Consider the following 26183-nt stretch of genomic DNA (forward strand, 5'->3'; position numbering starts at 1 on the left):
AGGGATAGTGTTGGGAAGCAGATTTCAGGGCCAGGATGGATCAGATGAGGACATAAGACTGTGACAGTCACCCTGAGCACGGTAGCTGTCCTGCAGGGCTGTGCTTGCTGCTCAGCTGCAGGCCTCAGAGGAAGGAGTTCTGGCTGGTCCCCTGCTGAGAACCCCAAGTTCTGCAGGGATGGGATGGGAAAAGGCTTGAAGTGCACCTCCTCAGCATAGGTTACTTCTCAAAAGGCAGCTTGCCTGCTTCTCTCCTCGTTCCTGGGCTGTGAGACATCCAGGAGCAGCCTTGTGCCAAGGACCCAGTGTCTCAAGGACAAGAGGGGCTCCTGGCACTACCCTCCCAGGGTCTCAGGGCCTCTGGCTTTATTCTGTACATCCATCCTCAGCTGATAGGGACTCAGTCTCCAGGGAAACAGCCTGCTGTTCCAACACCGCTCCCCAGACCCAGTAAATCTCCTTTCTGGTAAGCCAGATGACAAAAGTCAGCCCGGACAAGAGTGGTGGCTGGCTTCCCACAAAGATCCCTCTTCTGGGGAGGAGCTGCAGACATCACCAACCCCCTGTTTTTCTCCACTCTCCACACAGGATCTGCCATCTCCAGAGGATGCAAGCAGGTGGGAAAGTCTCTTCTGACTTTTGCTAGCGCTGTGTCCTGGGATGGTAAAGTTGGGAAGCTTCACAGCAGAGCTGAGCTGCTATGCAAGTTCCCAGCAGGCCAGCTGCTGCTGGCCCTGCTTTGCATCTGCAGTCACAGAGGTGCTGGGTTTCCTGCAAAAAAGCAGGCTTCTCAAGAAGGAAAATAGCTCCACAAACACCTAGCTTTCTGGAGAGCCCTGCAGGGTCTTGTTGCTGGTAATAGCTCAGGGCAGGGCTGCCTGCTCGGATGGAGGACAGGCTTCTCTGCCACTGCTGCCGAGTCTCTCCCATCCTGCTGGTCCCAGAGACATCCAGCTTGCCTTCAGGGATGCTCTGGGCATTTCCTGGCAGGGAATACCAGGACTTCTTATATGTCTGTGCAGAAAACAGGGCAGCACAGCTGGTGCTCCTCCACCACATCCTCCATCACCTTCCCTGCACAAGCCTGAGGACCATTAATAAATTTCACTATCTCTTACCACCCAGCTATGCCAGCTTCCCTCACTGCCTACATTTTCTGATCCATTTCAGCCCCTACAGCACCTGCTCCTCCCTTCCCAGGGCAGCACCAGGACACTGAAGGGATAAGGACAAAAAGCAGCAGTGGGGACCCTATTTTCTAACCTCTTGCTCTAAGACTTTTACAGGGGCAGCAGAGCAGTGCCCTGACCTTGAGAGGCACCACTGATTTGGACTGATTTGGGTCAAGGGCCATGCTACAAACCCTGCTCTGTCTGTACCTTCACCTCTCTTCTGCCTGCATGCGAGGTCAGGCTCCTCCAAATAAGCCTTGGGCCATGCCTTGGACTCAGAATGCAGCCAGGACCTCTGCCCTGGGCCAAATCACACCGAGGGCAGCCAGGGAATGGTGCCTGGGGAGAGAGGACCTGCATGGGGAATGGTGCAAGGGGGCAGGGCAAGCTCCCAGCGGTCAGCCTACAAATAGAAAGGGTCATGGGACAGTGCCCAGCTACTGGGACAAAGGGCCTGCAAGAGGCCAATGGGGTTGTAGAAGTTGTTCTGGCAGGGAGGTGAGCGGTGGCACAGCCCCAGGAACCCCAAGAACGGGGAGGGCTCCCTAGAGGTGTTCCCTGTGGTGCAGGCACCCCCGAGGCCATTCAGGAACATGTGACTGACGGGGCAGGGAGGGAGCCAGCACTCGGAGAAAGCTGGGACTGACACAGGACGGTGACGGGGCCAGTAAGTGTTGGCCGTGCCAGCGGTCGGGTGACATCCCCGTGGGCAGGGTAACCAAACACCGTCCCCAGCTGGCTGTTTCGGGGGATGGCGAAAGGGGAAGCGTTTTTGCCCCGTGGTACAGCGTTCCCGGGACAGGTTCCCCGGCCCCGCGGCGGTCCTGTAGAGGGAGGGGAAGGGAAGGCAGCAGCACTCAGCCCCGGCAGGAGCGGGGCCGAGCGCGCCGGGCTCGGAGCCCCGGTCGGACAGTCGGACAGTCCGACAGCCGGCCGCTCCGCACGGCCGCAGCACGGCCCCAGGGCTGCCCCGAGCGCCGCCGCCGCCGCTGCCGGGGCCCCGCTCCGCCCCAGCACCCACCCGCACTCGAGGCAGCCGGGGCACCGCCGCGTCGCTTACACGTTTCCCCGGGGGCTGCCGGCTCCTTCCCGCGGCGCCGCCGCCTGCAGGGCACGGTCCGGTCCCGCAGCGCCCGGTGCCAGTGCTGCCGGCCGCGGCAGGCCGGGTCCTAGCGCTCCCCGCCCGCCAAGGGCACCGCGCGGGCGGGCCGGGACTGCCCTCGGCTCCGCGGCCGCCGGACTGCAGCCCCGTGCCCCCACCCCTCGCACCCCGCTTTGACCCCCCCAGCTGCATCGGCCGCACCTGAGAGCGGGAGGCAGCTGGGGTGGCCCCGCTACCGCAGCTCCGGCACAGGAATGTCCGGTGCTCTGGCTTTTGGCCAGTGTCGCCCCTCTTCCTGAACAGACGGCTGGCCCTGCTGCCCTGGGAGGGGGGCATAGCCGTGCTGTCCTTTTGCCTGGGCAAGGAGGGCAGGGTGCCGGCAGGCAGCCCCTCCACTGCTGCTCCCCGCTTTCAGTCCCGCCTGCGCCGGGGTCAGGCTCCGAGCCCTCTTTGCAGCTCTGCGACTAGAAAGCTCCGGACCCGGGTTGGGGTCCCTCAGTGTGTGACAGCCGCAGAGCTCAGCACAGGCTCCCGGCTGCAGGGTGACCTTGAGCAGGACTGCCGAGCCGCCAAAACGGGGGACAAGACCTTGGCTCAGCAGAGGAGGCTGGAACCAGACCCTCTCTCCTTGGTGCCTGGCAGAACAAGGCACAGCAGGGACAGTGCTTACTCTGGTCACCTCCCTGCCTGCACCCTGCCCTTACCTTGATAGCTCAGCTTTCCTGGTGCCAGGTGATGCTGCCTGCAGACTCCTCACTGCCTGGTGCCAAGCAGGGCTGGGATTTCCCACGGCAGCAGGACCAGGGTGCAGAGGCTTTGCCACCCTACAGGCTCTGCAGCCAGAGTGGGTTTTAGAGCCCTGGCGCTGGCTGGGGCTGGCTGAGCACGGCTTCCGCTGGCTCAGCAGGTGGAGGCTGCATGCACGGGCAGATTAGTGGGGGGGGTGGGAGGAATTGGCTTCTGCCATAGGAACTCCAGGCAGGATTCGTCAGCGGGTTGCTGTGGGGCCAAGCGCCAGCACAGGGGAGGAGAGTGGGGAGGCTCTGGGTCAGCAGCAGCCTCAGGGGGACAATGAAGCCTGTACGGAGGAGATACTGAAAATGGTGCTGCAGGTGCCAGCATCGTCCCTGGGATGGTGTTATCTCTTGAGTGGCACATGTCACCCTGCGCTCCTGTGCTGGACTTGGGCCGTGGTGGGACCCTTGCTGAGCTCCCATGGGTCAGCATTGAGCCTGGGGCCAGCAGGGGGGCCCTCAGTGAAGCACCCTGCACCCACTGCCCCTGTGCCGGGCCCCGCAGCTGCTCAGGAATGAACTGGCACCAGCCCACCAGCTGCTCTCCTGGTATGTGCAGCCGGAGACGGAATGCTGTGCTTTGACCTCCTCGCTGGTCTGGACAAGCCTGGCCCCTGCCCAGGGCATCTCCCCTCCCAGCCTTACTATCCTGCTTGTCTTTTCCCATTAAGGAAGTGCAGGCAGCTGAGCTTTGGTGCTGGAGGAAAACAGGTGTCAGAGCCAAGAGTGATGGAGCCAAGGAGGGGGGTGGTAAGACACAGGGGAAGCTCAGAAAGCACACCCCTGCCCACACCAGGGCATTCCCCACCCCTTGCTGGGAATCTGGAGGAAGTCCAGGCTGGTGACCCTGGTGTGCCCACCTCCACCTCACTGCCTGTCTCCAGCCCCAGGAGCACTGCAGGAGGGAGATGGGGTGGCAGGAGCATTTCTGCTCTCCCAGCCCTTGCTGCAGAGCTGGGCTGCAGCCAGCACTTCTATTTTAAGCCCCACAATGTGTTTGAGGAGGCGAGTGGTGTGCACAGCTGAGCCTCACGGCCTGACAGGGAGAGGCCCTGCTACCTACATCCCTGGAAACTTCCCCTTCTCCCTTAGGGCTTGTACAGGCTCAGGGCAGGTTGGACCAGCTGCTTTTTCCCCTTTCCAGTACAGGTGGCAAATGGGGCAGTTGAAACAGGCATGGTCTGGTGAAGTCACTGCAAAAATATCTGGGCTGTAGGAATGGGGGTCTATCCACACATCCCTGCCCCTGTGTCAGGCAGTGTTCACCTGCTGTGACCTAGGCTGGCAGCCATCCTGAGAGAGAGCAAGGCTGGGCAGGCTTGGCAGGGCTGTGCAGGCAGGAGTATTTACTCTGTAGGTAGTGACTTTCCTGCTAAGCTCCCAGGGCAGGGAAAAGGGGCCCAGATAGCCTGCGGGATTAGCTGGGCTGAGTGCAGGCACAGAGGAAGCATGGGACAAAGCATCCTTGTGAAAGGCACCAAACAGCTCAGGCTTCCCCTCAAGCAGGACTGAACCTCATTGCAGGGCCCTCCTCCGCTGAAGCTCCCTGACTCCTTAGCAAGGACCACCTTGCAGAGAGCTCCTTTCCTCCTGTGCTGATGGATGCTGCTGGACAAAAAAGCTCCACACTAAGTGTCCATTTATCTTTTAATAAAAACCATCATCCACCCCCCTCTGCTCGTGCTGTGAGTCATAAGGATGCCTGGGGAGCCAGCAGCACCCAGGGAGAGCACTGGGCAGGAGGGGTGCTCAGCACCAGGCTGAGGCTAGGGGCTGCAGTGGCTGGGGCACAGGGCAGCCTCAGGGCTGGCTGAAGCAGAGCCCCTTGCCCCTGGGGAGGCAGTGAGCCATGAACTGCTGCTGGAAGTAGAGACCACGCCAGAGCGGCCCAAGAGGAGGATAAGAGGCAGGTTAGGGCATTTTCTCCCTTTGTCTGGGGCTCACTCTTTCTTCCCAAAGAACTTCTTGAAGACAGATTTGTTCTTGGTGCGAGGGGGGCTGGTGGTCTTCTCCCCCCGCGCGTCGCGGGGGCTCCCTGTTGGGGCCACGAAGGAGTGGCAGCGTGCCCGGGGCACAGCCTGCTCCCCTATGTACAGCGTGACCGAGTAACTGCTCCCGGCCCCCGCCGCCTCCTGGGGCACCGCCCGCGGGCTCAGCTTCTGGTACGTGGCTGCAAGAAGGAGCAGTCAGTGCGAGGAGCAGAGTGCCAGCAGGCCCTGGCAGCCCCCTAGAGCCCTCCCCAAATGGGGGCTGCAGCCAAGGGCACAGGTATGTAGGACCAGGTGTGTGCTGGAGCAGCATCGCATCTGTCCTTGGCTGTCTGGGGACAGAGGCAGTGGTGCCACCTCCTGGCTGTGACAGAGAAATCAGGACTGTACCTGAGGTGAAGGAGTAGGACCTCCTCTTGTTGGCCACCTGCCCATAGTCATCCTCTGGGCAGATGTTGTCCCACAGCCCGGGGGATGCCCTGGATGGCCACTGCTGCTCCTTGTGCCCAGCCCCCTGAGCATTCTCTGAAGCAGAATGGAGACATGTCACAAGGCAAGGCCATCACAGGACACCCCTGTGTCAGCCCCAGAGAGAAGAGGGAAATGTATGACTATCTCAGTATCCCAGGAAGTGAAGTAAATGTTCCTTTCCCCATGTCCCAAGCCCTGGGACTCCTAGCCCAGATACCACCAAGTTCAAGACTGACCAACAGCCTTCAGCCTCCCTCAGCTGTCTCTGGGCTGGGGAGAGAACCTGGGGGACAGTTGCAACCCAGCCAGACAGGAAAGTCACCTGCTGCTGTCACAGTCCCATCGACTGGGCCATCCTGGCTGCCCAGAGACCGCTGCAGTAGTGGGCTTGCACAGGGTAACACCACAATTTCCTGGCTCTTGGTGCTGGTGACCTGGTGATGTCCCTGGAGGTGGGAGGCCCCAGGGCTGGAGACCTTGCTGAAACTGAAAGCAGCAGAGATTTAGCAAACCAGACTAGCCCACCAATGTCCTGCTGGAGCAGCATGCTCTGGGAGATGTGGGACAGAGTTATACCAAGAGCCAGCTGGCCAGCTCCTGGCTACTCACCTGCCAGTACCACCAGTGCCCTCGACATGCTGTGCTGCTGCCTGGAAGTAATCCACTTTGGGGAAACCTGGGGGCACAGCAAACATCCTCTGGATGCTGGCAGTGCACAGGACTGCCACACAGAGCCAGTCCCTGATCCGACTGCCCATGCTGCATGGCAGGCTCCTCCAACCTCCTCCTGTAGCACCTGCTCTTGGTCTTGACGACCAACCTAGGATTTCATAGCAGGGCTTGAACTCCTCAGGTATGGGGACAGCAACAGGAAGATCTCAGTATTACAGGTCTCCTTGCCTCAAGGGCAAGCAAGGCATTTCCAAGCCCAGCGGATATGGAGGAAGACCAAGGCACAATTATAATTTTCCTGACACGGGCTTTTTGCTGCTGAGGCACCACTGACGTCAGTTGTGCTATTCCTGATTTATAGCTGTGTATGTGGTGTGAAAACAAAGCCTCCAAATCCTGCCTGGCAGAGAACTGCTGTTCCCAAGGCAGGCTAGGAGGATGCATAAATCAGAGTAAAATGTTGTGCTGCTTCTCTTCTGACCCCCCATGTATCAAAAGGCTCAGTGGGGGCTGAACAAACATGGTAACCACATAGAGCCGGGCCCCTGCTCTGCCTGCCAGGGCTGCTCACCTGAGTTTTGCTGCAGCTTTGAGACCCATTCGTTCATAAGGGGCTGGGTGGGGGCCCTCAGGAGGTATTCAGAGCCATCCTGCAGCCTGCAGGGAGAGGGGAAGAACAATGTAGGGTACAGATACAACAGCCCCCACCAGACCACTAAAGAAGAGAAGCAGGTGAGAAAGAAGGAAGGAAATCCTCATGTAAGCACTGAGCTGGTCCTGCCTGGGGATGTTGGTGTGTGTCTGCTCCAGCAGGGACACTCTTGGGAGGGCTGTGGTTACTGCCCTGGATGGGGCACTCACTGAAGCCTGAAGCAGTTGGTCTTCTTGGTGTACTCGGCATCTGGGGTGCAGACTGCCCCGGAGAGGTTCAGGGGAAGGGCCACCACGGAGCTCTGCAGCACAAGGGAAAGCAAGGACAACAGCAGGATTGGATGGCTCTGCCTTCCCTGGCCACGGGGCCCAGAGCCATCACCCTGCCACCAGCCCCCTCCCTTGTCACCCCAATGTCCCCAGGGCACCTTGAGGCTGTCCCTGCGGTCCTGGTAGAAGCACAGTGTCTGCCTCATCAGCACGGCGTGGAAGAGGCCCCAGGCCCGGCAGCTGGCCTGTGGGATGCAAGCAGGGAACAGCTGTGGTGCCAACAGCTTTGGAAGAAGACAGATGGTCTCATGGCACTCAGAATGCGGCCCAGGGCCTCTGAGGCTGTGCCCTTCCAGAATGGCCAGCAGCATTGCTGTGGTAGTTCCAGGAACATCCTTGCCTTCTCTCCACCCCCTGACATGTCCCAGCACCCCTGTCCCAAAGAGCCCCACAGCCATGTCTGTACCTTTCTCCCTCCTGTCTGCAATACGTGCTTCCTTTCCAGCGTCCCCTCCATCATCTGAAACTCCATTTTACCAGGCAGGACCTGCAATGGCACAGAGGGTGAGCAAAAACTTCTCTGGGGCTGGTGGTGCCAGCTCAGCCTCCATGCACATGAGGTCTATATGACCCATCCCTGGTGAGCGATGCCAAAGTGGCAGTGGGATGACAATGAGGAACAACTTTCTCACCTGGGCAGGGACTGGGCTGTGTCTCAGCTTTAGGGGTGAAGTGCCACCTTGCTGAGGCTATGGATTGGTGGAGGGTATATGTGCTGCAGGAACCCCAAATACCACACCTAGCCCTTCCCCAGCAGCTGAAGAAAAGGGGCCAGTGGAGTCAGGGAGTCCCCAGATACAGGTTATGTTTGCTGGAGTGGATAACCCAGCTGCTGCCTTGGCTGCTCCCCAGCCCCTACCTGACCCTGAAGGAGAATCCCTGGCCTGTGGATCTCACCTTGCTGCTCTCTCTCTCCTCTTGCCAATGCCTCCGCTGATCCCAGGCACTGGAGGCATCCAAGGGGGCTGCAGGCACCAGCTCCTCCACGTGGGGGGAAACCCTGAGCCCACTGGGACTGCCACTGCCACTGTGCACCACCCTGAGGCTCTGCTCTCCCGAGGGGCTGTGGAGCAGCTGGGCAGCAGTGGGAAGGGTGAATTTGGCCACTAGCACATTGTTGGCTGATGAGAGGATGAGGGGCCCGCCAGCAGTGGCACTGGGGCTGGCCAAGCTGCCGGCCCTGCTGCCTGTCCTGTGGCTGGCACAGCTGCCTCCTGGTGAGCTCTGTCGCTCTTGTGCCCCATCCCAGATGGCCTGCAGCTCCTCCTCCTCTTCCTCAAACTGCCTGTGGGCAGGGTGGCACACTTCCTTAGTGCCCAGTGCAGGGCTCTGGGGCTGTGGAGAGCCCAGTGCCCACTCAAAGACTGAGAGCTGGGTGGGGGCAGCAGGGGAAGCTGGGGACCCTCTCGGCTGGCCGCTGCTGGCTGGCTGCTGTGTGCAGGCAGGGCTGGGGATGGCTCCAGCCCTGCCTGGGGTGCTGGCAGGGGATGATCCAAGCTCCAGCCAAGCGGCTCTGTGGTGCCTGGCCCTGCCAGAGGCAGTGGGGCTGTCGTCCTGGACAAAGCGGGTTCCCAGCTCGTCCCCCATGCCAACACGGGACGGCTGACTCGGCCTCAAATCCAGAAGGTCTTTACTGGTGCTGCTGGGGTGCTGTGGGCTCCAGTGCTCCTTCCCAGCACGGTGTGCTCTCTGCTGGCTGTAGCTGGGCTTCAAGCTCACCTCCTCGAACCACCTTTCTTGCTCGCCCTTGGGGGACATCCCCAGCCTCTTGCTGGGCCCTTGGGGACTGTGCCTATCTTCCTGCCATCCAACTCCATGTGTGCCTGTGGGCTTCCATGGCCTCACCCCTTGATCCTGCCTCTGCTCCTGTCCCTCTGCTTCCTGCTGCCGTGCCTCAGCCCCTCGGCGGCAGCCCAGAACCACTGCATCCCGTGGCAGCTCCAGGCTGAGCACAGAGCCCAGGGAAACACGGGGGCATGTGATTTTGGGGTGAGGGAGGCAGGGTTTCTGAGGGGCTGCCCCGCACTCGGCATCGATGTCCTGCACCAGCGGGTTCCTGACGTAGAGGAGCAGCTCCCCAGGCTGAGGTCCAGCGGCAGCTGCCCCCGGCCCCCCCTTCCTCCAGCCACATTTCTGAGGCCACGTGTTGCTGGGGCCGTGGCATTCCTCGGGCGTGGGCCGCAGGGAGCTGTCGCCCATGATGCCCCGCAGGGTCAGGAGCCGGGCCTGCTCTGCCCGGGCCTGCTCCCGCCGCTGCAGGCTGTTGAAGAGGCAGCCAGCGCCGGCCTTGGGCAGGGTGTGGGACACGGCCGCCATGCCACCGCTGGGCGCTGCAGGGCGCCGTACAACGGCGGGAGGCCGCTTTGCCGTGCAGGTTTTCCTGGCCTCCGCCTGCACCTGAGGAAACAGAAGGAGACAGGCGTGATCCCCGTCGCTGGAGCTTCCACCACCCTGTGCCAACTGCCCCCTTTCCATGCTGCGTCTGGGAAAGCAGGGGGCTGCAAGGGCAGGCAGACAAAAATGCTCACCAGCAGCACATGCAGTGCTGGGAATGACAGAGCGTCACCTCAGTCCCCTGAGGGCTGCTCCCACACGGGTGCAGGCAGGGTAGAGGCAGACAAGGGAATCTGCCCATGATGGAGTTCCCCAGGTGTGGTACAGCTGGGGCTGACTGCCATACAGCTTTTCCCTGGCACTGCTGACCTCCAAGCCATCACTTTTGAGTGGCTACTGAGACAGCAGTCACTGCAGTCCATGCCTGCCAGCCCTGTATGCTCCAGGCAATAAAGCAACGAATGCAAGGGCAGGGACTGAGTGCAGACCCCTCCCGTTCCTTGCAGACCTTCTCCCGAGCTTCCACAGCTGCAAGAGTCTGCAGGAGCTGGAGCAGTGTCCCCCTGGATCCCTTAGGCTGGATGGTGCCCATTACCAAAACTCTCCTGGCAGCCCAGCAGCCCCCCCTGCCTTAATGCCCTCCAGCCTCTCTGTCCTTCTCCCCTCTCCCCTGGGCTACTGGGCCAGGCTGCCCTTGGGGCTCCTCACACACAGACCTTTTTGCACAGGCTCTGGAGCAACAAGCAGATGTGATCCCCTACAAATTTCCAACTCCCAGCCTCAGAGTTACAAGCCAAGCAACCTGGAGTGAGATCCCCATCCCACCAAAATGTGCACCTCACACAGCCCCAGCCATCCTTGTCCCCTTCAGCTGGCTACACAAGAACTGCTGCTGCCCCCCCAGTAATGGAGCAGGGAGGCTCTCCCACTGGCCACCAGCTAGCCATACCTCCCATGGCCACCAAAACTACTTGAATGGGGGGCCAAACTGCAGCAAGCCCTGCCTGAGTCCCCTCCTCACACGTCCCAGCACCCACACTCTGGACCCCACAGCACCAGAAGGGTTTTCCCTCTCCCAGCAGACCACTGGCACCTGGGCACCATGGCCTGGCCAGGAGGGTTGGTGGCAGGCAGGTTCACGCCATGCAGCCACTCTGCCCAGCATGCAGCCTTCCCCGGGACGTTACCTCTTCCACCAGCTGGCGTGGTGGCTTTCTTTTTCGCTTTAAGCTACCCCAAGTGTTTCCTAAAAGCCCCTGGCAACGCTTCCAAAAGGTTTTACAGCCTGAGTGTTTAGTGGCGGGGAGCTGAGCAAGGGGAGAGAAAGAGACACACAGAGAGGACAGAGTGGGCAAGGAGCTGCAGCAGGAGAGCACAGGCAAAGTGGGTGGCGCAAGCCAGCCTCAGCCCTAAGGCATCACGCAGCATCAGCATGGCCAAAGGCCCCTCTCCTGAGACCAACACAGTCCCAGCAGCTCACTTAGAAAAGGTCAGAGGGGTCTCAGCTTGGGGATCACCCCGCTGCCTTCCCAGTCTGCATGGAGCACAGCTCCAGAGAGCTGCCCTGGCTGTGTGGCTGCTCGCCCATGGTTCTCCCAAAGCCTCCCACCATCCCTCCGTACCGCTGGCAGTGCCTCCTCGCCTGGCCGCTCACTGCTGGCCAGCAGCTGGGCCTTCTTCTTCTCGCCCTTCTTGCCAATGCTGAGGATGAGGTTGACCGTGCCCCCGAGACCACAGGGGCCCCGTGGTGGCAGCAGCAGCGTGGAGGTCTCAGCAGGATCCCAGGTGCCAGCCTCCTTGGGGGATTCCGCATCATGGGCTGTTTTGCTGCTGGGCTCCCCCCAGCTCTGCTCCACTCCTGACAGGGCATCTAAGAGGGGTGATGTGGGTGGGGAGATGGCTGTTTTCTCTGGAAGCTTTGGATCTAATCTTTGCACAGGCTCGAGGAGGGAGGAGGGCATGAACTTCACTGGGCTGTGGATGCTTTCCAGGTGGGGTGAAACATGTGAGGCATGCTGCTCCTGGGGAGGAAGGCAAGAGAAGGAACATGAAGGAAGGGCTGCTGGAGTACCAGGCATTTTCTCAGGACAGCCTTCCCTTTGCCATGCCTGAACCCCAGAGACTTCCAGGGGTATTGGCACGCATTCCTCCCCACCTTCTGCACCACTCACTCCATCCAGTGCCTCTGCTACCCTCAGCCTCAAGGCTGGTCATTCTCCCTGGCAGTCTCAGCATGGCTGGGTACTCACTTGACCAGTGGGGGATGTCCTTGAGAGATTCTCCGGCTCTCTCCTGTCCTCCTGTCTGCTCCCCAGATCCTGCTGCTGATGCCTCTGTGCTCGCCAGCGCACCAGCACCCAGCCCAGCATGCTCTGCAGCTCTTCCAAGCGCTCCTTTATCTGATGGGAGGAGAGATGCTGGGCAGCCTGCAAGGACTCCTGGCCCAGGGACACTGGCCCTACCAGGATATCTCACAGCAGAGCAGCTAGGAGGTTTTTGCGAGTGGGATACAGTCGCAGCCACATTAAATCAGATCTCAGGATCCACTGGATGAAACTTCTTCCTGTCCTGAGCAGCCCCAGGGATGCATAGCTGTCCCCATCCCCACTTACTGGGGCTCTGCACCCACACCTTGCTCTTTCTTTCATGGTCTGTGCCCAGAGGACTTCAGGAGGTGCTGAGAATTTTCCCCCAACCCTATTTCCCCTGTCCTTACTGTTGCACTCAGGTAGTGCTCCTCAGACACCAGCTGCTGCCCTGCTGCTGCTAGTGCCTCAAACTCCTTGAGTTTCTCTTCGATTCTTCTCTCCAGCTCCTCACATGGAGTCTCCGGGATACTGGAGCTGCTTGGGCTTTCAGAGAAGATCTGAGCCCGGGTGTCCTCAGTCCAGGAGCTGTGAGCACGTGAAAGACAGGCTGAGGAATGACCCAACCCTTCTCCAGCCCTGCAGGCCCCCAGGGAAGCCATTCCCATGCTCAGTGATAGCTTGAAGCAGCTCCCTGGGGTTGTGGGAAGGCTGTCGGGGCAGGATGAGATGCTGCAGGGCTGCCTCACAACAGACAGCTGTGGTGCAACCCTGCATTCCAGACTCCCCATGGTCACGCCTGGCTGCAGCTCCAGCACTGCCCACATAGTTGCCAATGCCATGCTCTCACCAGCTCCCCCTCAACCCCCACAGAAGCAACCCCAACAGCTCACTGCCACTTACATCATGGCTAAGTAATCCTTGAAGAAGTGCCGGAGCTGGCTGGCCTGCTGCACACGGAGCCGGGTCTCCCGCAGCAGCTCTCGCAGCCCTGCCCAGGCCCACAGCGTCTCCTGCAGCTCCTGGCTGACGGGGCACTGCCGAGCAGGACACAGCTCCTGCAAGCGGGCAGCCACCCTCTCCAGCTCCTCCAGCTGCCCTTGCAGGGTCTGGGACACTGCATGCTAAAGATCACAAGGCAGGAAAGGTTTGGGATGCATCCAACCCCTCTGAACCCAGGCTGCACTCCCCTGCATTCTGGGATGCAGGGACAGAGGAGAGGATGCTGCTACATGGGCAGAGCCAGCCTCAGTGGGGAGCACAGCAAGAGCACAGAGTACATGGGCAGAGCTAGCCTCAGTGGGGAGCACAGCAAGAGCACAGAGTACATGGGCAGAGCTAGCCTCAGTGGGGAGCACAGCAAGAGCACAGAGCTGCCTGGCTTCCCCTGGCTTCCCTGCCCTGTGTGCACGAGTCGCTTCCCCACCAGAGGGAAGACGAGTGAGGTGCTGGCAGCTGGGTGTTGGCACATGGGAGCTGATGCAAGCTCTGTCCCCTTGCCTGGCCCATGCTATCAGAGGGGAGCAGAGCAGGCAGGTCTCAGCTCCACTGGAAAATTCCAGCCCGCCCTGCCACAGTGTGCCAAGGCTTACAACACCTGGGCCCCCAGAGGGGGGGCAGTGCCTCACTGGGACAGCCCCAGCCAGCCAGGACACCTCCCTGGCAGTGCTCCCCTGACTCACCTCCATCTCCTGCTGGCAGCTTAGCAAGCCCTGCAGCCCTTGCAGGTCCTTCTCACTCTTCACTGTGGTGAAGCTCTTCTCTGCTAGGGCAATGTCTTCAGACAGCGCCTTGGCTCTGCACTGAAGGGCCTCCAGCTGTGGGGATATCTTTGCCACCTGGATGGGTAGGAGAAGACACAGAGGGAGATCAGCCTCGGGGTGGAAGCCCCTGTGCTACCACCTGCCACACAGCCCCAGCCCACCCCAGCCTGGGGACACCCTGCCATGCAGCTGCACAAGGGCAGGTGCCAGCCATGTGAGAGACAAGGATGCCAGCCTTGCACAGAGCGGTTCCCATGAATCCCAATGTCCCCGAGTCCCACTGAGGACAGCTGAAGTGGGTGCCTTGTCCCAATCAGCTGGCATGTCTGGCTGCAGATGAACCTCCTGGATGCATCCCCAGGTCCCAGCCTCTGTTCCCTACCAGACGCTCCAGGCTCTCCGTCTCTGCTGCCACCTCCATGACCCGCTCCCGCTCCTTCGCCGCGTCATTCAGCATCTCCACAGCCTCCTGCAGCTCTCCCAAGGGCCGACTCATGTCCTCACTGATTGGAGACTTCTCAGCCTGGGCTGAGAGCGGGGGAAAACACCCCTGCGAGCCGCAATGCCCACTCCCTGGCTGAAGCCAGCAGAAATACCAGACATAAGAGATGGGGAGTGACACCCCAGGCAGCTGGGCTGGAGGGGAGCACCCAACAGGGCCCCCATGCCAACTGCAGATCAACCCTTGGTCCAGTCCCAGGGATGCTTGTGATCCCAAGGGATGCTTGCCCGCGCTACTCACCGCTGCAGATCCCTGCTGGCTCCGTGCCTCCTCCTCTTGCAGGTCCTGCAGGAACTCAGACAGCACCAGGGAGTCCCGCAGATCTGCTGCCCGGTGCCGCAGTGCTGCCTGCACGTGTGCCAACCTGCAGGGAGAGGTGCTCATCAGAGGTGCTGGCAGCTTCTGCACCTCCTCAGGGACAGCATCCTCCTCCCCACCCAACCTGGGCACCAGAGAAGAGGCACCTTCCTCCAGGACTCACTTCTCCTCCACCATCTCCACTTTCCTCTGCATCTTCCTTGCTCCCTCGTGCTCAGTGGACGCCTCGCCTGCTGCTTCTTCCCGCAGTGCCTGCAGCTTGAGGCCACAGAGCAGGAGCTGCTTCTCCAGCCGGCTCATTTCTTCCAGGTCCTGGCGCAGCTCCGCCGGGCTTCTCATGGCAGCTGGCTCCAAGAGCGACCCAGCCACGTCTTGCAGCCACCGCTCAGCCTGGTCCAGCTCCCCCACCAGCCTCAGGGCCTTCAGGGAGAGCAGGGAACCCATCAGTCTGGCTCCGGGTCCCCCAGAGGAGGCAGGAGCCATGCTGGCATCCCACTGGGGGTACCTGGGGCACAGGCAGCACAGTGGGAGAAGTGTGCCCTCTGCAAGGCCAGCCAGAGACATTGGTGCCAGTGCTGCATCTCCAGGCCCCAGAGGTGCCAGCCTCAGTTGGTGATGCCCAGAAAGCTACTCCAATTGGAGCACGCCCTGTGCCCCCAATAGCCCTGACTCCACGTACCTTATCGATTTCTTGCAGCACCACACCATTCTCCTGGTGCCTCCTCTGCAGGTCCTCCCACAACTCGCCCAGTTCACGCAGCATGGCCTCCACCTGAGGGCTCCCGGGAGGCCTCCCTCGTGCTGACCCCTCCTGGGAGGGAGGGAGGGCAATCAGGATGGGCCCCACCTGGTGTCTTCCCCCCACCTCACATCCAAGTAGCTCACCAGGAGCACAGCCCTGGCACTGGGCTCTTGCTGCATCCGTGCTGCCTCCACTGGACGTGGGGGGACTCCCATAGCCACACTCTCCTTGTATGGGGACAGAGTCTGCTGAGGAGCAGGAGACATGCTGGTTAGTGCCCAGACCAGGCGTGTGGGCACAAGCCCACATGCCCACGAGCAGCAGGAGGAGGTTAGGGAAGTGAGTCCTTCCCCAGCACTGTCTCCTCTTGGATGGGCAGGGAGCAAAGGGGACTCTTGAGGACACATTACTGTGTTCACCACCTGGCAGACATCCTGCACTTGGGTCTCCAGCTGCTGCATCCCCCACTCAGCCTCTGCCTCTTTCCTCCTACAGCAGAGAGAGGAGAGGGACAGTCAGGACTGCGAGGCTCCCCAAAGGGAACCCCATCCCTGTTCCCTTTGACTCTGTCCTGATCCCATAGCCACCTCCACAAGCTGGTACCTTTTGTTGTCCCCTTGGTGAGGGGGCTGTCCCACTGCTGGAGAGCCAGGGTTGCTCTCCTCTCCTTTCTTGTTCTCTGCCATCTTCTCCAGCACATCTTTTGGTACCTGCAGCACAAAGGTTCCCATTCCTCCTTGGCCAGCACAAAGCACACGCCTGCTTTGCCCCGGGCCTGGCACTTATCACCTCCCATAACTGCTGGGACCAGATCCAGGAGTGCTCAGGTTGAATTCTGCCCAACACCTGAACCCCTTTCCCCTAGGCTCCCTTGTCTTCTCGGAGCAGAGGAGCTGAAGATGGCTGGAGGAAGCCAGTGCTTACCATGCTGCCGAGTCCTCTTGTCCATTTGGCTGCTGCTTCCTTACCCACAGCCCCGTGACTGCTGTCGTCTCCTCGAGGCTCAGCATTTGGAGCTGCAGCTCTGCCCCCTGGGGAGCTGCCTGCCCATGCTGGAGCCTTCCCTGTCCTGGGAAAGGAAGGCAAGGGAAGCCCAGGGGAGCAAAGGATAAAGAGAGACCTTGAGTGGAGCTGGTGCCCCAGAGACAGCCTGCTAGGGGCTAACCCAGGTCTTTCCCAAGCCTCTGGCTCTAGAGCTGGGAGGTCAGGGTTGGGACCCTGGGGCTCCTGCCCAGCTAAGCCCTACCTCAGTGCCTGCTGGAGCTGCGCCCAGCTCTCCTTTACGTCTCGGTGCTTTGAGGTGACTCGGGCTGCCAGGCTGGGCTGCAAGTTTAGGAGCTGGGACACGGTCACATCCAGCATCTGGAGAAGAGAGAGCAGCTGAGAGGTGATGGAGACAGGGCTCGAGACTGATGAACCACCATGGCCATGGGCAGGGTGTGGGATGACAGCCAGCCCTCTGGGGGCAGAAGAGGCACTGAGTGCCTATCCCAGTCCTTGTCTGCCGTGGGGAGACTCCCCCATCCATCACACAGCCTCAGCCACCCACAGAGGGGTGCCTGCAGAGCCCACAGCGCTGCTGGTGGCAGAGGTGGCCTGGGAAGGCTCACATTCCCCCTGTCAGGATGCTCCCCAGGGCTCAGGGAATAAGGCAGAGTCTTGCACTCACCATCACCTGGCTGGCTATGTCCCTGACATCCCGATCCTGGCAAGGCTCGCCCTCCCCTGGCTTCCCTGTACTGCAGATGCTGCTCTGCTGTAAGAAGAGGCCACAGTCAGCAGTGGGAGGAGGACAGGGCCCTGCTCCCAGCTCCAGCAGAAAGAAACAGTGCAAAGCTGCACTTGCCAGCCTGGCTCCCTGTCTCCATCCCCTGGTTCTCTCCCCAAAGCCCAGGCTGAGAGTGCTGGGACCACAGGAGCTTCCATGCAGGGGACAAGAGCAAGGTGCTGCCCACCAAGTTTCATTCAGGCCATGCAACAGCCCCACACACCAGGGTGAACCTGGCTCCAGGGCAGATACCTTTGCATGGATGACCCCGAGCAGGATATCTGCTTGCTGGAGGAAGGAGGCCACCTCCAGGGCCAGCTGCAGAGCCTCGTGGTGCTCCTTCAGGGTCCCCTGCAGCCGCAGCCACCTGAGCAGGTGGAAGGGGAAAGGTGAATGGCAGCCTGTGCCTGTCTGGGGAGCTGTGCAGAGCTAGGCCAGGAAGTTTGGGGGGGGTCCTGCTTCCCAGCTGGTCAGCTCCTGGTGCCTGACTCTGCCCTGTTCAGCCCGTGTGTCCTCCACTCACGCTTTGTTGAGGTGCTTGCGCCGGGCTGAGACGTTTCTGCTCTCATTTTTGCCTTGTTTCTCCAGCTTCTGGGCCAGGCTGTTCAGTTCCTTGTGCAGACTCTGGAACTGCTGCTCCTCCTGGCCCAAGCAGAGAGGAAAGACTTCAGCATCCCTCCTCAGGGACCTGTGCCATGCCCCAGCCTCGAGGTGTTTGGGGTCCCTGACAGCTTGGCAGCCCCCCAGCACCTCTCACCTGCTTCAAGTCAAGGATGCGGCGAGTGAGCTGGATCTTATCCGGGCATTCCTGCAGGAGGGCTGCCAGAGAGGGCTTCTCCTCCTGGGCCAGGCAAGGGTGTGAGAAGGTGCGGGGACAACCAGGCTATCCCTTTCCCCAGACCACGCTTCCCATCCCTCAAACCTTGTGCTTGATCCATGCCTCCAGCCGCTCAGCTTTCCTGTTAAAGTCCTGCAGACTCCGCAGCCCGCCCAAGGCTTTGCTCTGGCTGGCAGCCGTCTGCTTCAGGAGCTGCCACTGCTCCTGCAGGGCCAGCAGCTGCCTCCGCACGGCCTCTGCACTGGGGCCTGCCCTCCACATCAGCTGCTCGCCCATCTGTGGGGCCAAGGGACCCACTCAGTGTCAGGGATTCCCAGGGACCCTCTGCTGCAGAGAACCCATAACACAGGTGCTGTGAGTAAGGGGAGCCATGCCACACCATGCCATGCCTGGCCCCACCTGATTGAGCTTTATCAGTGTGTTCTCAAAATCCTTCATGTCCCGCTGCAAGGTCTGGGCCACCTCCTCCCAGTCCTGGAGTTCACAGCCGTCCTTCAGGTCCCGCAGCTTGCCTCGCACCCAGCTCTCTGCCTGCAGCACACAAACAGCCACGTGGCTGGGGCCTCCACCAGAGCCTCAAGGGCACGGCTTTGGGGGCCCAAACCCAAACATTCCCACAGCTGTGACAGGGACTGGAGTGCACCCTTTCAGCTCTGGGAATCAACAGGCCAGCACAGGCACCGAGGACAGCATCTGTGGCAATGAGGGTGTGAAGGTGTGCAGCACCTCACTTCTTTCCAGTGTCTGCCTCAGCCCAGCAGGAGAAGCTGGGTTTGCCCAAGCAGGCCAGTCTGCACAGAACATCCCTGCACAAAGCATCTGTCCTCGCTGCATCCTGCTCCCCAGTGCAAACATCCCTGCATTCTTCCCACCATGGCATAGAAGCAGCCCTCCCACCATCTCAGTTCCCACGCTGCTGGGGAGGGACAGGGTCTGAGAGGAGGAGGAGGAAAACAGGGCACGGGAGGAGCATGCGCACACGGAGAGGAAGAAGGGCCCTGGTGTGGGCTGACCCCCTCTCCCTGGGGCTGACAGCCAGGGAGAGGCAGCCAAACATGATCTCATGCCACAACCATGGCTTCGCTCGGGCTGGGAGATCAACCCTCCCTGCTGCGCACCCCACCCCACCCCAGAGCTGACATGAAAGGCTGCTGGTGGCCCTCCGTTCCGCTTCCCACACAGACCCTGGGAGAGGGCCCAGCTGCCTCACCTGCAGCATCTCCCGGTTGAACTGGGCTATCAGAGGACTCAGGTCAAGGAGAGGGGCTGCTCCCATGCCGCTGCGCCCACTGCATCTTGGTGCTGCAGCAGACTCCTTGCCCTTGGGGCTCTCTTTCTGGGGTGACAACACTGGGGATGCTGCCAGCTGGGGAGAGCAGAGGTGGGGTGGGGAGTGTCAGTGTGCTGCCCCAGGGTGCCCTCCCTGTCACCTCCCAGCAGCATTTCCGAAACCCAAATGAAGTAGGTCAGCACGCCTTATTCTTAACTCCGCTCCTTCCCTGACATATTTGGGGTTCTCCTCCAGCACACCGAGGTACCACTTCCCTCTACCAAGGCCACACTGGTGGCTTTTGCAACCCCAGCAGGGGGTTGCTGGGCTGTCCCTCAAGTGGGTCACTCTCTAGGTCATTCCAGGCTGTTGGGATGGCACCCAGCACCTGGACTGGTCCCAGCACCCACACTGGAGATGGATGCGGTGCTTGCTGCCCCTCCAGCCTCAGGCAGTGCTTCCCTGCGAGGAGCATTTGTGTCTCTTTGGTGTCATGCAGGGGGATGCTGCCAGGGGATGGGATGGAGGACCATGAGGCAGGTTCCTGGTAAGCCCCACCACTCCTAAGCACCCAAGACCCCCATTCCTGGTGAGTGGTTGGAGGGGGCAGAGAGTGCAGCATCTCCCTTGGGATTTGGCCTTGTGGGCAGCCAAAGCTGATGAAACCCTCTGTCAGGGTTCCAGCTCTGCCAGGGGTGACAGCAAAGGCCAGCCAATGAAAGTGCTGGCCCTTCTCCAAACTCAGCCCTGGCCCCAGCTGCACACTGCCCAGGGGACAGCACCATCACCCGGGCACTTACTTCCCACCCTTCTCCCACAGGGTCTTAGCTGCCCCCGAGCCCACCAGGGAGCAATTTTCCAGGAGCCTGTGGAGCAGTGGGGTTTGGGCAACTGTTTCAGGCTCTCTAAGCACTCTGGCATGTGCTGCCCTGCTGACAGCACGGGACTCACTTTCCAATGCCTGTTCTACTTAACCACAAGAACTACAGAAATCCTCTGTCTTTTTTTTTTTTTTTTTAATGGCAACACAGATTCTCAGGCCCTCCTATGACTCCGTGACCTTTAGTCTCTTGGCTCAGCCATGGCTGGAGGAGCCCATAATCTGGCTCCCTTGGAAGCAGTAAAACCCCTGGGTGCTGCCTGGGGGGCTGATTCCTGGCCCCATCATGCCCAGCTTGTTCCCACACTCACTGGAAGAGGCAAGGCTCCATTCACACCTGGGCACACCACCAGTGACCAGCCTCAGAGCTCAGCTCCAAGCTGCATGTCATGCCCCCCTAATGTCGAGGGCAGAGGCACATACCGTATACAAGGGAGAACATCTGTCCACTGGAGAGCAGAAAACACTGGCCTGAACACTCCCAGACTCCTGCTGCTTGTCCTCCACATCCACATCCTTCCTGAGGAACACCTAGAGGCAGGAAGGCACAGCTGTGAGCCTGGTACTGTGCTGGCAGCCAAGGGGACAGAGGAGCACTCACCCACCTCCACCTGCCCTGGGGCCAGACACCGCTTGGCTGCACTTTTGGCCACCCCTCCTTACACATCTTCTTCTTACCAGGCTTCTCCAAACAGCATCCACAGCTCCCCCCACGTGTTCAGCAAGTGGAAAGAGCTCCTAAACCTGCTTTGCTCACTGCCTTCTCCATTTTAGCTCCCAGTACCCCCAACACCCTTTTCTCTCCTCGAACTGACTCCAAAGCCAGCAGAAACCCATTTAGTAATCACCACTGGTCCCTGGTTATCTAAGGATGTTTGGAGTGAGACTCTCCTGCCCTCTTCCAGAACAGCAGGGCAGAGGCATGAGGGCACAGGATGATATTAGCTCCAAAATCATGAACTTGAATCCTCTCAGCTGCTGATCCCTGATCTCAGCCTAGCTGGAAGATGAGTTAAGGGGGCAGCTGGCTTGCAGGGAAGGGCTTCCAAAGGACAGGGGTGAGGGTGGAAGCAGGAGAGGCAGGAGGAAGGAAGTCCAGGAACTGCAGCCAGGCACAGAGAGGATGTCCAGGATGAACTCCACATTACCTTATACTTGATGCAGCACAGCCCCAGGAGGAGAGGTGCGTGGGATTGCTTGGATCATGCCCAAGGGCATTAAGCCTCATCCTCTACAGATGGATCTTTTCTTGGGCTGTTGGATATAACAGGCTAACTTAGGGACCTCCTTCCACTCCCTTCCTGGGGCCACCTTGCTGTCTCTGTAACAGCCATCCAAGCAGGCACAGGGCAACAGAAACAGGGTGGTGGACAATGTGTGCTGCCCTGACAAACCCTCCTCTGAGACCGCTGCAAACAGGGTGCTGGATCAGCCAGAGCCAGCCTACTGCTCCTCAGGCTACTCCAAACTGAGGACACTGTCCAAGGGAAATGAACCTAGGAAAATCAGAACTCCCTTCCTGAACAGAACACGAACATGGCTTCCCATCATCTCTCCAGCACTGCAGAAGAGTCCTGACATGAATGGCAGCCCCCAGCATAGAGCTGCTCCCACCAAAAAGTCTCAGAGCCCCACAAACAGCCCAGCAGCTCTACAGCCCAGCAGGAGAACGCCACCACTGGACCTTTCCAAGGGCCCACAAAGCTGCTGAGGACAGACCACTGCCACATGCCACAGCATCCCATCCCAAGCAGGAAGAACAGTCAGGGTACAAGGCTGAATCACAGCCCAGCAGGCACAGTGAGAACTCAGCAGGATGGTATCAGAAGGAGAGGACACCTCCCAGCCTGACCATGGGCCTGAGAGGTTTGGATGCATATTTAGGGAATGATAGGGAGCTAAATGTGAAATGCCTGTGAGGCATAAGACCCTAGAAAGCTCTATGCAGTAATGTCTCAGGCTGGCCCCCAGGGCTCAGCCGTGGGAGACAAGCCTGCAGGTGACACGGGAGCTTTAAATAAAGTCCCTGTCTCACGATCCGTCAGCCGCAGGAAAACAGGGCTGCCAGCACAACGATGACTTCATCCTTCCCGCAGAGCTGCTCCACCGGGACTACCCCCCCCCCCCTTCTTGGTCCCTCTGGCTGGAGCTGGGTCCTCGATCCGGCAAAACAACAAACTTTCTCAGCAACCAAAGTCCGGGAGAAGGAGCTGAGCCTGCCTCCTGCCATCCATGAGGGGCTGTGCTAAACGCTCCCTAGCAGGACACCAGGCTCGGTCACACGAGCAAAGCCACACGTGAAATGAGCGCAGCAGCCTCAGCTGCCGCCTCTGCAAACACTTCTTTCCCCCTCTAAAAGCAAAATTAACACGGCACATATGCTTGCCGCATTCCCACAGAACGGGCACCAGTGACTTCCCACGAACAAGAGGAGCCGGGGCCAGACCCTCCTAGGCAGCACTGTGCTCATCCCGGAGGAGCGCCTCATTCCTACGGGGCAGGAGGGAAGGGCAAACCCAAGGGCTGCAGGGTACGCTTGGGAAAGCATTACCGTGCTCTGTGTGGGAGATAGTGTCCCTCCTCTCCTCCAGCTGCCATCCCACATGTTTTCCCCTGCCCCCCAGCTCCCTCTTTCTTCCAAAGCTCCATCTTGCAGCCTGCCCACCTCTTTCAGCCCCACACGCTTATGCTGGACAGGGAGGAGGGGCCGATCCTGGCAGGCTCCCGGGAGCCCCACACCACCGTGGCCAGCACGTGTCCCTGCCTTATATGACAGAGGGGAGCCCTCACGCCGATGCCCTCCGGGCTGCGCAGGCTCCGGCCGCCCAGCGAGGAGCTGACTGCGTGCCGGAGGAAGCGGCACCTCTTGCGAGGCTGTGCCTGGCCTTTATTGGCAATGAAGATGAGGGCTTTGGCAGTGGGCTGCGCGGCTCTCCCCAGCACTATCCTGCCGGGAAACCAGCTGTTGCAGGTCAGGGTTAAATCCCAAGGAGTTCCTGCCTGCTCTTGCCAGAAACTGCGACGTCTCCGAGATGCCTTCCTCCCCATCCCACCCACAGGGGGTCTCCTGGGCTCTGGCACGGTTGAATTTGCACCTCTGTGCCTGCTAGCGCTCAGACTTGGAGGGCAGGGTGCCGAGAGCCCTGGGTCCTGATCCTAGCCTTGTCCCAGCTTTGCCTGGCTGTGTGGCCCTTCATGAGTCACTTCCCTTCTCCCAGCCTCCGTTTCCCCTCTGCTAAACGAGAGAGTGAGTTCCCAGCTCCCCGCACTCAGCTGCATCACCACAGGCATCTCCAAAGCTGAGCCCTCCATAGCCAGGCTCTGGGGCAGGGCTTTCCTGGCTCATCTCAGCCCCGGGGAAAGCTCATCTCGCTCACCCGCGAAGACTTCCTGCCCTCCAGCCTGATGGGACAGAGAAGTGCGGGGGCGGGGGGGGCACATGGCAGGAAAAACAACTACCCCAGGAGCCCTGCAAACACTGCTACCTGGACGGCACGGGCAAAAGGCAACAGGGATGGGCGCAGCCTCCCCAGGACCTATCCGTCCCTTGGCAGCGAGGAATGGGGAATTGCAGGGAAGACGGGGCGAGAGCAGGGCACTGGGTACCGCTTACCTTGAACTGAGCTTTCCCTGTCCTGCTGTTGTTGTTGTTGTGGTTCCTCTCGCCGCCGGCGCGGGCAGGGTCCCCGTGTCCCCCCGCCTCTGCCGTGCCAGTATCGCCGTACCAGTTGGACAGCGTGATCTTCTTAATGGAGCGGGCTAGGGAGCTGCGGTTCAGCCGGTCCTCGTCGGGGCCCCCGTCCTCGCCGGGGCTGGGGCTGCGGGGCTGCCCCGCGGCGGCGGCGGGGCCGGCCCGGGCGTGGGCCAGGTAGAGGGAGATGCGCTCGTTGATGCTGCGGCGGAGGCCGCGGTGGCTGTCCAGCGCCGAGGCGAGGGCGATGCCGGGGCAGGCGTCTCCAGGGAAGTCCGCGGCGCACTTGGGCAGCGAGAGCCTGGTGCTGATGGTGAAGGGCTGCACCTTCCTCGCCGTGCTGCCCGACATCCTCGCCCTCCCCGCTGCCCGCTGCGGGCACTGGGGGTCCCGGCCCGGGCACCGTGGGGTGAAGCGGCCGTGTGGGGCCCCCACGGCTCGGGAGAGCGGGTGATGGAGATGGCCCGGGCAGCGCCGGCTCCGTGCCCGGGGCGGCCGGGGGCGCTCAGCGGCGGGGCGGCCCCGTGGCGGGGCGCAGCGGGGCGGGGGGCGGCCCAGCAACCATGGCCGGAGCGGCGAGGCGCGGGCAGCCGTCCGGCCTCGGCTGCCTGGGCGGGCCCTCCGCCCCCGCCGGGGCGCGTCCCCTCCCCTGCCCGGTCCCTCCTCCCGCGGCGGGAGGAGCCGCCGCGCCCTGCCGGGTCCGTCCCGTCCCGTCCCGTCCCGTCCCTGCCCGTGGCCGGCTGGCTTCAGTCGTCCGCCTTCTTGCGCAGGTTGAGGAGGCAGAGCAGGCAGGTGAGCAGGGCCTGGCGGCTCTCCCGGGAGCGCAGCCGGCGCCCCAGGCGGCGGAGCGGCGGCAGCAGGCGCCGGCGGGCCAGCGGCAGCAGGCGGGCGAGCAGGGCGCGCAGCAGCGGGGCGGCCAGCGGAGGGGCGGGCATGCTGCCCCCGAGCCTGCGGGCACAGCGGCACAGCCCCGGCTGACCTGCGGGAGCGGGGGCGTCCGGCAGCTCCTCACGTTTTGGGACGTCTGAGCTGAGCGGGAAGTTGGGGGTCCGCACGCCCCTGAGAGCGGGGGCTGCTTGGGGCAGGCCCGAGAGAGAGGCGCGGGAAGGGGCTCCTTCCCTCCTCTTGCCCGGGTCGCTCTTACCCTCTTTGGGATCCTTGCTGCTCCGGGACACCACTCAGCTCGTTCTCCCGGAGCAGCCTGGACTGCTCAGCTTCTCCAGCGTGAACCTGCCCCCAGCCCAAATGGCAGGAACAGCTCCAGAGCAAGGGACAACAAAACCCCCCCAGCTGTTCATTTAAATGCCCCCTCCTCCCAGGCCCGACACACAGTCCCTGAAAGTGATACTGCTTCACAGCCGAGGCCCCATTTGTCGGGGTGGCAGTGTAGGGGAGATAAGGGGGGCAAGGGAGGATCAACATCTGCCCACCACAGAAATGTGGGCTGGCAGGGTGGGGTTCTGTTTCACTGCAAGGCTTTGCCATAGCCCTTGAGCAGACAGCTGAGTCCAAAATATGCCTGCCTGTCATTCCCTGCCAGTGCCAGCAATTGTCACCTGCTCCTATAAGGGCCAGGAATGCAGGGCAGGTGAGCCGGCAAGGCGAGTAGGCAAGGGATGGCCCAAGGCGTAATGTACTGAGGAGCAGTTGGGTACTCCCCTGAGAAAGAGCTTTAATTTGGCTCCATGAGTGGCTCAAGAGCAGGATGGTAACAAGTGTCCTGCACTTTCCAGCTGTGTTCCAGTGTTCCCAAGCTGAGTTAGCTTGGGGCAAGCCGCCAGGGGAGCACAAGCTAGCCAGAGTGAGCGTACAGGCAGGAAGGTCCATGGTCATGTCTGTGCCCTTTCACTTCCCTCCTGTGCTGGACCTTTGTTTTGTTCCTGGTGGATGTCTGTTTTCATTTCCTCCCCTTGTTTCCTTCCAAAACCCTGCCAAGGCCCTACTTTTGGCTCTCGCTCAAGAAGAATTTAGGAGAATGAACAGACACGAGGGACCAAAAACCACTGTTCCATTTCCCTGCCTGCCTGCTGTAAGCTGTCCCTTGCCCAGTAAGTCCCATCCAAGGGTGGTTAGCTCAGCCAGGGTGACCTTTCCCAGCCCCACGGATTCTTCCCAGGGAGCCAGCCATGGATGAGGAAAGCAGGCTGGGACACCGTGTGCTGAAAGCAGAAACAGCTCCCCGATGGCCCCAGAGCTTCAAGGAGCGGGGCTGACGTCAGCCCTGTGGGACTGGCCTCTGGAGGCTCCTGGGCTCCGGGTGGGCTGCTGTGCTCAGAGGCCATGGTGCAGGCTCAGGGCTCCGTGCTGGCCACCAGCTCCATGCTGGCTGCTGTGCTAGGAGCGGGAAGAGCTCCCACAAAGGAAGCAGGAGCCAAAGCTTTGCTGCAGCTCTGTCAAGGTTTGCATTCCCCCAGGAGGGAGCATCTCCCCTTCATCAGGGAGGCAGCGGGTGCAGTGCTTGGCCTGCTCTTGAGACTCCTGGGTTCGCTGTGCTGCAGCCCATGCTGGATCAGCCTCGCTTAGTGCCTCGATTTCCCCAGTACAGCTCCACTGGGAATATCCTCTCCTTGTGCAGAGGGCACTTGCAGCAC

General features: G+C 61.0%; 2 protein-coding genes across 8 annotated transcripts in view; both read right to left on the minus strand.

Moving 5' to 3' along the window:
- Nucleotides 1-3135, minus strand: part of SLC29A1 (solute carrier family 29 member 1 (Augustine blood group)) — a 33566-nt gene extending 30431 nt beyond the window's left edge. Inside the window, exon 1 of the mRNA XM_071428509.1 lies at nucleotides 2979-3135. The gene's annotated coding sequence lies outside the window, so the exon portion shown is untranslated. The remainder of the gene's footprint in view (nucleotides 1-2978) is intronic.
- Nucleotides 3136-4701: 1566 nt separating this feature from the next.
- On the minus strand, nucleotides 4702-24458 carry LOC139590822 (spectrin beta chain, non-erythrocytic 1-like). 7 transcript variants are annotated; one of them, XM_071428624.1, is made up of 33 exons: nucleotides 23515-24458; nucleotides 20325-20432; nucleotides 18962-19117; nucleotides 18151-18282; nucleotides 17836-18027; nucleotides 17671-17754; nucleotides 17437-17555; nucleotides 17166-17280; nucleotides 16815-16898; nucleotides 16392-16507; nucleotides 16070-16214; nucleotides 15749-15855; nucleotides 15556-15634; nucleotides 15289-15393; nucleotides 15083-15214; nucleotides 14567-14823; nucleotides 14326-14449; nucleotides 13966-14160; nucleotides 13503-13658; nucleotides 12724-12944; nucleotides 12231-12408; nucleotides 11764-11913; nucleotides 11137-11535; nucleotides 10702-10821; nucleotides 8078-9577; nucleotides 7587-7667; nucleotides 7279-7365; nucleotides 7061-7152; nucleotides 6771-6856; nucleotides 6137-6203; nucleotides 5850-6013; nucleotides 5447-5581; nucleotides 4702-5238 (listed from the first exon to the last, which is right to left on the minus strand). In XM_071428624.1, exons 1-33 carry the CDS (start codon nucleotides 23941-23943, stop codon nucleotides 5009-5011), a joined length of 6345 nt encoding a protein of 2114 aa, XP_071284725.1. In that variant the 5' UTR covers nucleotides 23944-24458; the 3' UTR covers nucleotides 4702-5008. The 7 variants fall into 7 exon arrangements, with proteins under 7 accessions (XP_071284725.1, XP_071284744.1, XP_071284735.1 ...); XM_071428643.1 differs by having other exon boundaries at nucleotides 15289-15390; nucleotides 15568-15634; nucleotides 16815-16901; nucleotides 23515-24457; XM_071428634.1 differs by having other exon boundaries at nucleotides 15568-15634; nucleotides 16815-16901; nucleotides 23515-24457.
- Nucleotides 24459-26183: the final 1725 nt, after the last annotated feature.

This window comes from Agelaius tricolor, unplaced genomic scaffold (genome assembly GCF_023055355.1).
Source record: "Agelaius tricolor isolate 1412-34295 unplaced genomic scaffold, bAgeTri1.0.p SCAF_1, whole genome shotgun sequence".
Taxonomy (NCBI): Eukaryota; Metazoa; Chordata; class Aves; order Passeriformes; family Icteridae; genus Agelaius; species Agelaius tricolor.